Source organism: Trypanosoma equiperdum (genome assembly GCF_001457755.1).
Source record: "Trypanosoma equiperdum strain OVI genome assembly, contig: ctg_1480, whole genome shotgun sequence".
Lineage (NCBI taxonomy): Eukaryota > Euglenozoa > Kinetoplastea > Trypanosomatida > Trypanosomatidae > Trypanosoma > Trypanosoma equiperdum.
The window spans coordinates 1-9,643 of record NW_027123483.1 but is presented as its reverse complement, the minus strand read 5'-3'; the positions used below and the strand labels follow the sequence as shown (position 1 = coordinate 9,643).

Sequence of the window (9,643 nt, the reverse complement as noted above, 5' to 3'; positions counted from 1 at the left end):
TATCAGGAGTGAGTGGTGGCGTTCGTACTCCGCCGCAGCTCGCTATGTATGGGTATGTGGCTGTGGTTTTTCCTTACCCCGTGACGGGTAGTGAATCACATTACTGTTTCCCCATGCGAATGCACATGCAGGGGTGACTATTCTGATAAGTGAAGAACAAAACTGTAGTGGTTCGGATGGCTCTTTGGTACTTACTTGTGCCCCTAACAACTCGTTAACGCTGTCCTGACGATAACCGCGCTTGCGAAGTTGTTTTCGCATGGTAACAACGGGAGTGCTTCGGACAGGGAGCTCTGGCACTACTTCATCATATGTACCGTCCCTCTTTATTTTTTTTAAAAAAAGTGGACCACGATGTTCACCACTATATTGTGGGTGTGGGAACCTCTGTTCGCTATAGTGCCACTGGCCGAGGTGAACAGCAAAAGGAAAAACAAAAAATAAATAAACTCTCATTGAGTTGAAGGCGCGCAGCGCTCGCAAGTGTTTCAGAGTGGAGATGCATGCTGGTAGTCCTTCCTTATGTTTTCAGCCGCTGGGTACCCTCCCCCATGTCTCTGCCTTTCTAACCCTTTTCTGGCTCATAATCTGCAGCCCATAACGCGCGCACAATTACGCGATACCTTCGACGCCCTAGCAGTCCGGAAGATGTTCTAAAAGCCAACTTTACCAAAAGACTGTTAATGGGGCCAAATAACTGATTAAGACAGGTAACTCCGGGAAGGTGGTTAGAGTAATGGGATCTGTGTTTAGATGATTTTTGTTGCTGTTTTAATAAAAGTGACCCTTTGACCTCTTTGGAACTCCCTTTCGCCTCATTGTGCGCTACAGACTCTTCTGCAAGTGTTCTAAACGAAAGGGAGTTAACTTATTGATATCGTGTTTCCATTTTGAGGGAGAAGAGAAGCATCAAAGAGTACAAGAAGGGATCCACCGGCACCTTGATCTCATCTTCATCTGTTTTCCCATGTTTTCTGGAGAAACCTAGTAGTGAAGATGTTGTGTTATGATATAGGAGGCAGTGAAAGCATTGAGTAAGGAAAAGTTGTTTTCCTTCTTTCCTCATCCCCATTGGTAATTGGCACGTAACGGCGTCACCACCCATGTATCGGGGGCTTTCGCTGAGTGTTGGATGAATGTGTGTTCGGGGTGCGAGCAAGGATCAGCAACATTTGTCAGGTAGAAGATACCTTCTTAACTTCTCATCAGAAATGTTGATTTTGCTTCATCTGCTTTAAGGACGAGGGGAAGTTTATGGAAGTGTGTGAGAAAACTTAAGGGGGTGGATTTGTTGTGGTGCAGGCAGAGGCTTAATCCCTGGTAACGTTTTTCCCTTTGATAAAGAACTGAGGACAAAGGGAGTTAGGAAATGATGTGGGATATCGTCTTCTCTTTACCCTTTGTATGTGAGAGAGGCCCCATGGATGTGTTACACTGGGGTATTTGTTGTGTCTGATGGGCGGAGAAGCGTTAAACTAAAATTAGGTGCGTAATAACTGTGGCTGTGGTGGAATATTTCGTGCCAAGCAGGGCGACAGCATTTGCTTCCTTGAGATATAGAATCACGTGCTGCCATAATGATTAGGGGTAGCAAAAGTGCCTGGAACAGTCCTCAATGGGAGTGAAACTGGGAAGGGCACAAAACTTCTCCGAGTAGTCGCGCGTGATATTGTAGATCATGTATAAGCACTGTGAAGGTTTGTAGCTCCTAATCGGTTGTGAACACATACAACCTACCGGTGCTCATGTACATCTCGCTCGTCGTCCCTTCATATGAAGACAGTGTGAACAGTACATCTTTTTCCCCCAAGAGCCGCGCACTTCACAACCGTAATGGAAGCAAGTGTTAAAAGGAGTACCGAGCGCTGAATTATGGGAGGGATGTCCACAATATCTGAAGTTTTTTTAAAGTTTGGTGAATGTGCAGAGGCACATGTACACCGATTGCCGAGGGGCGGGGCGTCCCGGGCACGACATATCGAGGGCGTTCTAGCTTTGTGTTTGGTGTGGTATTTTGAGCACGTGGAAAATTTTGTTTACTTTCTTATTTTCCGCCACCCCCACGCCCTTTGAAGGGGGCTGCCCCATAGAAGCGTAACAACACAACTTCATTCTACGTGCTTACTACACTTGGTTATAGGGGTTGCTTAGGAACAATTGGCGAGAAAACAAAATGCTCACAACCTTCGATTTTGGTGTCAACATCGATGAGGAGGAATGGGGAGTTCTCCACAACAAATTGCGCTCGTTTGTGTCTGGCCACGAAAAAATGCTGATGGACATTCAACAAACATTCAACCGTCGCTGGGACCCAACAGTGTGGGATGCCCATTCCGATACTGTGTTCCTGCAGCTCGGAGCGGAGGCACTGCGACACCTACTCGAGAAGGACCCGCCGGAGGAGGAAGACGACGAATTTAGCACATCGATAGCAGACGTTCTTGGGAGGACGCAGATACAAAATCGTCTTTTCTATCGAATAACACTGTGCTTCGCAGACCTTGCGCTTAAAATGGAGTCGCTCACGAAGGAGGCAAACGACCTGTTGCTGCCACCTCTTGCAATGTTTGACGATAACAACTGTCGGGATGGATGTGCCGAAGAAACTGAAGATGAAGAAACCGATGGTATTACCGATGAGGAAGCGCTTCGAGGAGCCGGTCGCATGTTAGGCGTTCTTCAAAAGGTATGGAGGTGGCTTAGGCGCGTGCAGAAGGTTGTTTGCCACGTGGTGCAGCAACTTGCGTCGCTTTATTCACCGCAACACAAGTGTGAAAATTATCGCTCGTTCTCTCGCGTGCGCTATTTGCTGATCTGGCGCAAGCTTGCAGATCTTCTCGGGGCCGTTGTTTGCGTAGAAGAGGTTTTATACTCACACGACACACTTCGTTACGGTCTCTCGATATATCGTAAGCTGCTCGCGCAAGTGTCAAGGAACTTGGAGAAATTCGAATGCGACGAGGAAAAATTAGATCTTTTTTGCCACTTGCTGACAAAAATCGACAAGGAGTTACTTGATGACGGAATACTAAAACGCATAACCGGACAAGCATTTGAAACAGGTTTCGTGGCCACTGCTGATGAACCGCCACTGGTTGTTACAACAAACAAAAGGCTCTACGAAGAGTTCACGGACGTTCTAATTCAGTTCATAACCTCTGCTGAAGGGACTATTGGAACCATGCGGGGATATGATGAACGTGAGCGCTACGTTGGAGTCCTTGGGCTCTACTATATGTACCTCCGCTTGTTCTCTAGTGTGGCCGAAGAGTCGCACCGACGGGACATTTGTAACCGTATTTTTGCTTTGTATCGCAAGATTCCCATTGTTTACATACGTGGAATGCATTGCTTTCGTACTGCTCTGTGGTTCATTCGACGCCTGAATGCGGAGCTAAAACGATTTCACCTCGATGCGGTGAAGGAGAGGACGTTGCTTGTTAAGCAGGAGTGCCAAAACAGCAAGTTAGCATTTCTTCCGCAGATGAACCGCTTTACGACACTTGTTAGCGTGTGGCTCGCGGAAATGGAGAGCACCGCTGCAGCCGCAAACCACTCGCAGCACGGGGAGTTTCTCCAGACAGTTGCGTTGGTGCTGCAGCGGGGTGTTTTTCTGGCACATAATGTCCGAAGATTAATTGTATATCACGTTGCCCTGCATGACTGCGCAGATGACGCTCTTTCTGTGCATGACGTTGATGGAATATCCCAGGGTGTGCAGATGCTGATGATGATACGGGCTGCGTACCACGATAAAACAGGAGTAATTGCCGCTTCGTACAATGTGTTAGTGGGTCATATTAAATATGTAATGGAGCAACATTTGTACGACATGTGCCTCGGAATGAGCAAAATTCCTCAGCGTAACAGCACTGCAGAAACCAAAGATCAGTACAGTGCCATCTGTATGGCACTTGATCTGCTGCGTAAACCACAAACACCCGAAAACGTCATGTGCATTGACCTTGTACTAAGTGTTGTGTTTCACAGGCAGAAAACAAACGGGACTTCTTCAACAGCTGCCCTAACCGCTGAGCACGGCGGTGGTACTCTTATCGCCTTCTCGCAACTTGGCCGCATAGCTTCATACCAAAAGTCGATTCAGGATGCAACTAACTGTGAGTTTTTGTACTGGCAGCGGGAAGTATTCTTTCCAACCTTCATCAAGCGGCTCTACCAAAAACCATTGAACTCCGAGTACATGCCATACACGATACTGGCAATGCACGATTGTGTCCCGTCTATTCTTTCCTCCAGGCACACCAAGAGCGCAAGGTCTCTGCTCGACGCTTATACTTCTTACACGTGGGGGTGTATTCGCGAGCACCTTATCGAGCCGTTGTGTGTTGACATTGAAAACGACCTCCGTCTGTGTACCCACTCAGTCGTCTTGGGGCAGCCGTTTAGACAAATTGGGGCCTCGACACGCGCACGAGATATGGCACGGTTTACGCGGCTACCCCCGATCTGTCTTTTCAGTGAGTGGCTACACATTGCAACCGAAGTGGAGAAGCACTTGGACGAGAAATTTTATAATCTTAATGCCCTAATGGCCAATGATTGGAAGACATACGAGGAAATACGCAACTTGGCGCTCCAGCGGTATGGATTGCGGATATGTGATGGATATCTTCCGGGTAGTATAGTTGATCAGGGACTCGATGTGCTTGTAATAACGGAGAACATACAAGTTTTTGTTGCTAACTACACGTACAACATGAATGAACAACTCTTTGTGCAACGACCGTCGACTACAGAGTCGAAACATCTGCACACCCTGCATATTCGCCACATTGCCAATTCCATACGGACACACGGAACTGGTATTATGAATACAACAGTAAACTATGTTTACAAGTGTCTCTTAAAGAAACTTGCTATACTTTCACAATTTCTTTGCGATGACCACGTTAAGTCGAGGTTACTCAAAAATGCGAAGCTGCTGCACCACAAGAAGGAGGAGCGAAGCGTCGAGTACACGCTCGCGTGGGCAGAAAAATTTATTCGTGAGATGCATAAGTTGGGAGTTGCGGATGACGGTCAAACTTTCCTCTCTAAATTTCGTCACCTCGTTTCGGAAATTGGCAACGCCCTAGCTTACATGAGGATGATGCGCAGCGGCGGTCTGCGTGCCGTCGCTGATTCTGCGGCTTTTGTACCGTTTGTTGATGCCGACGTTAGTCTGGAGCGGTTCGTTATCCCTGAATCCGATGAAGAAAATGAAGGCAATGGTGATAATAAGTCGAATGATGCTGACGGAAATTGTGAGAAAGGCAGCGACAGTGGTGAATGCAGGAAAAGCAGAGAAAAAGTACCGCAGTGTACCACTCAGGCGGTGCAAGTAGTCGATGGAGTCATTGGTAGCATGCGTGAGAAGTTGTCTGATGGCTCAGCGTACTTCCGCATGCTTCTGGAGGCAGTGACCAAGCGCTTAAAAGGGGCCGTCAAGTACACTCATTTGAAAAACTTCTATCTCATTGTTCCACCCATATGTGTTCTGCACGTTGAAACCATGATACGGGAGAAAGAACAACTCGTCAAGAAGAACAAGGACGGTATATTTACGGATGACGGTTTTGCATTGGGGTGTTCTTTCTTGCTTAAACTTTTTGGTGTGTGGAACCTTTTTGATTCACTACACTGGTTCGAAAACATACGGAAGCATTATGGGTCCCACCTCCAAGAGGTTCGTGAAGGGATTGCCAGACACGAACAAAAGATGAAAGCAAGCAAGAACGCAGCTGTTTGTTGGGAAGAAGAGGTCAACAACATGCATCTGACGTCTATGATGCTTGAATGTTCACTGGGTGAGTATACCGCATTGGAGGAGGCTTTCGTGTCAAGCAAAGTTTTCTTCTACTTTGCGACGCCGGAGGACGCCAGCGGTGAGCTTCAAGATGATGACAAGGACGAAAGTGAAGAAGGTACAGATGCAGATGAAGGCTAGGGAAACGGTTGCTCCACCAAGTACCGCTTGTACTACAACACGGTGTTTGTACACACTTACCACCTTCGATGTTAAATCGGGTGGTGTGAAAACGTCAGGTGAGTTTCCTGCAGGTGGTGGGCCGAAACTGCCACGGGACCCGTTGCTTCACTATTTCGTAAAATCGCTCCACGGTTTTCTTTCAACTTGCTTGGTCGTGACATCCCAACGGCTAGTAACATTTAGCGCCAACAATAACTTCTTCTGCATCGCCACTGTATTTCCCACCCTTCACACTTCTCCCAGCGTTAAAAATAGTAAGTCGTTGGCATTAAGAGGAAAGACCGAAAATGTTGTCACGGAGCGCCTGGGTGTTTGCAATGAGTCCTCGCGCGGCACTCACTGCGCTTGGCATCCAGTTCACCTCTAATATCACACAGGCGACTGTCAAGAAGGCATACATTGCACAGACGCTGCGCTGCCATCCGGATCTCAACCCCGAAGATCCAAATGCGACAGAAAAATTCCGAACTATATCTGAGGCGCTTCGTGTTGTACTGAAGTCCCTTGAAGCGAGAAGAAATGCAACAGCACCGGGAGAAGGAGCAAAAACCACTGTATGCCCTGCATTCAATGATCCGGAGGGTGCCATAGAGACGCTGCGTCAGGCGGTTGCCGCTTACCACCGGCATCGAGAGATAATGCGCTCTGCTGCCTTTGTGGCGGGGAAGAATAAGAGTGTGCCGGCTGAGCGGGTAAATTCTTTCGTTGATAACTCACTGGAGCATGTGTCTTTTGTCTGCCGCTCGGAGGCCGTTGCGATGCAGAGGGTGCGGCGGTTTTGTAACGAGCTGCCAGAGGTGTTATGCGGTCGTTCGTGTGCCCTTTTCGAAGCAGTAGCCTTCTTTAACTCACGGTACGTCGAAGCAACGTCTCAATGTGTGCTGCGGTTTTCAAAGAACCTTCCCATAATCGTCAGCCGAGTTGTGAAGAATCGGAAGAAGTACGTGCGTTACACGCAAAATAAGGCAATTTCGGGTTTTGGAACGGGGAGTCGACCCCAGCGACAGCGCATCGAAGACATGTCAATGAAACCCCTCGTCCTCGTTGGTGCGTTGATTTTCGACCAGGGAGGCAGGTGCTGCCCAAACGCTGAGTGTTCATGTAGTTCTGAACACAGTGGGTCAAACTATAACTTGCACAACTGTAATCAAAGCACTTGCGGCGCCGTGTGCAAGGAAGAACTAAAAATATGTGATGAACTGAAGTGTGTTATCAATCCTTCAGATTCAATAGGTGATATCACAGAGAATATTGGTCGTTGGGAAGCCGCTAGTTTTAACCGACTCCAGCTGGAACTTGCAATGGTAGATATCACGTCCCTAATCTCCGGTATTCTCGAGCTTAACGACCACCCACTAACAATGATGAACCACTTGCACCTCCCAAAATCGACGTCTGAGAGGGTGTCGTTAACTCTTCAGAAGCTTGCTTGTGGTTTGTGCCACCACTGCGGCGAACACGAACGTGGAGTTACCACTGACGTGGAAGCCTCTGGTTCCCACCGTTGCCCAGAGATAACGACTATCGCAGACAGGATAAACTTCTGCCGACACCTAGCTCACACTGCGGCCAGCTATATTAAAGGAAACATAATCCTCGTGTTGGATGATCATTCTTCCCTGGTGGAAAGCGCTAATGAAGTGGTTGTGGACGAAGTAGGGGATATTACAACGGGGACGAAACTGAACTCGGTTGATTGTGAAAAAGATTACCAAGTCGCTCGTCACATGAGTTGCTGCACCGCTGAGATGATACAGTTTTCGGTGTCTGTCAAACTCTCGAAGGACGTGGAACACTTTCTCGACTGCGTAATCGCCGCGATGACACGGGTGTCTGAGGAAGCTGAATCCTCAGTTTTTACGTTACCAACTCTTCTGGAATTGAGGGAGAGGGTGGTGCAGGAGGAGTTTATCCCGGTGGGTGAAGGTGCCGGGCAGCTGAATGCAGATGCTGTCAATGAGGGAGTGAATTGTGCAGAAAAATATCCTGCCGAGGCAGTTGCAGCCGCGGAGGGGAATCTGGAAGGTGGTAGTGTGGAAACGGACAGTGAGTGCCGCGCCGCCAACCAGCTAGACTTCGACTCCTCGCGCCAATTGTGTGAAGTTGAAGAACGATGTGACGCAGAATATCGGTACCGCGGGCCAATACGCTGCTTTCCTCGTATATTTTCAATGGATGCACAACAGGAACTCTTGTTCTGGAAAAACGTGCGCAAACATCGTTTGTATCTTGCAAGGCGCGCACCCGCCATGAATTCTGTGAATATTTACTACGATTGTATGCCCTACGATCCACATCGGCACTCGCTGCATCACGATCTCCGCCGCAATAAGGATGAACTTTTTGCAGGATGGGTGGGTGAAGCTGAGGAGGGTGTAGACGACGCGGTGATTACAAAAAAGGAACTGCAAAGCAGTGCCATGTTTCTTGAGTGGCTGGAAGATGTTGCGGAGCAATCTTCACTAAACAAGGAATGCCAACGAATAGTCCGCGAGTCGGGAATCGGCTACATCTCGCGTGATCCGCTGCTTCCTCTACAGCATTACTTATCGTTCGTTAAAGTTTTTTCCGCTGCGGCGACAGTGCGAAGCATCATTGAAAGTGGCGCCAGCAATGACAAAGGAGCAACTTCGGAGAACCCTGGCCTATTCATTGTGGTTGGCACGGAGTGCGATGTGCGTGACGGTGGACGGCTTTTAGTGCCGTGGTGGATGGATCCCCTAGCACTGCTAGCGCTCTTGCAGTGCGACGACGCACAGGAAACACGCTGCCTCAATGGAGGTGCCGCTGCGTCGCCATCAGCAGCACAAACGCCATGAGGTGGTTAAACGGAATAAGTTGCTTTTGTTAATCTTGAAAAATATCTGCATTTATTTCACTAATAGTTGGGAAGAAATCTTCCTGTTACCATAATACTCTGTTGCTCACTCTACTTTAAACAGCTATTTTTCATGTGCGCACTGGAATGGGAAGGAGCGAGCCGCAATGCTACTGCGGAAAGTCGCACGGCAACCGGGGCGCAACGGATTTTCCGCCATTGGTAAACTACGGCATGTGACGGACGATAACGGAAAACATGGCACGTGGGAAGACGGTTTTTTGGCCATGGGAAGCTGCAGCAGTGCTTCCCGACCAAGGAGCAAAGATCTTTCGGAACCTAACGTGGGATGAGGAAGTTTACGGTACGATTGATGACGAAAGAAAGATACCGCGGCGATCGTTGAGGCATTGCGACCTTCGCATTGAAAATGCCAACAAATCGTCGAGCGAAGGGATTCACTTTGCCGCGTTTTTCGTCAAAACCGGTCATGCCCGGACTGCTAAAATTCTCGTTTTTTTACGGAGTGGGCCTACTGGGGTGCCCATTCGCCTTCTATCGTTCTTCACGGATGCCCATACCCTTCGGAAAAGCCTTGTCGTCCTCTCCCCCACGTGGACCGATGAAGAGCGTCCTTAAATCCATTGTCAGGATTATCCGGAATCTGCTTCTCTGCCCGAAGCCTTTTTACTGGTGCGATGCCTATTAGCACCTCCAACAACGGTATCTGCGGCATCTTCTGGTTTGGTTGCCATTTAAGATTTCACAGTTTCAGCCGCCGTGGATATTCACCGATTTTCAAGTGGACTTACACGCGCATTGGGGGGGGGGGGGGG

The 9,643-nt window shown here is 48.6% G+C and overlaps 3 protein-coding genes across 3 annotated transcripts; all 3 read left to right on the top strand.

Moving 5' to 3' along the window:
* Window positions 1-2,173: 2,173 nt before the first annotated feature.
* TEOVI_000484000 (WASH complex subunit 7, N-terminal/WASH complex subunit 7/WASH complex subunit 7, C-terminal, putative) lies at window positions 2,174-5,947 on the top strand (the record flags this gene model as incomplete). The annotated part of the gene is made up of 1 exon (XM_067221676.1): window positions 2,174-5,947. One exon carries the CDS (start codon window positions 2,174-2,176, stop codon window positions 5,945-5,947), a length of 3,774 nt encoding a protein of 1,257 aa, XP_067077777.1.
* Window positions 5,948-6,276: 329 nt separating this feature from the next.
* Window positions 6,277-8,808, top strand: TEOVI_000483900 (uncharacterized protein; the record flags this gene model as incomplete). Its single annotated transcript, XM_067221675.1, has 1 exon — window positions 6,277-8,808. One exon carries the CDS (start codon window positions 6,277-6,279, stop codon window positions 8,806-8,808), a length of 2,532 nt encoding a protein of 843 aa, XP_067077776.1.
* Window positions 8,809-9,065: 257 nt separating this feature from the next.
* TEOVI_000483800 (uncharacterized protein) lies at window positions 9,066-9,446 on the top strand (the record flags this gene model as incomplete). The annotated part of the gene is made up of 1 exon (XM_067221674.1): window positions 9,066-9,446. The coding sequence occupies one exon, from the start codon at window positions 9,066-9,068 to the stop codon at window positions 9,444-9,446; it is 381 nt and encodes a 126-aa protein (XP_067077775.1).
* Between the last annotated feature and the right edge of the window lie 197 nt (window positions 9,447-9,643).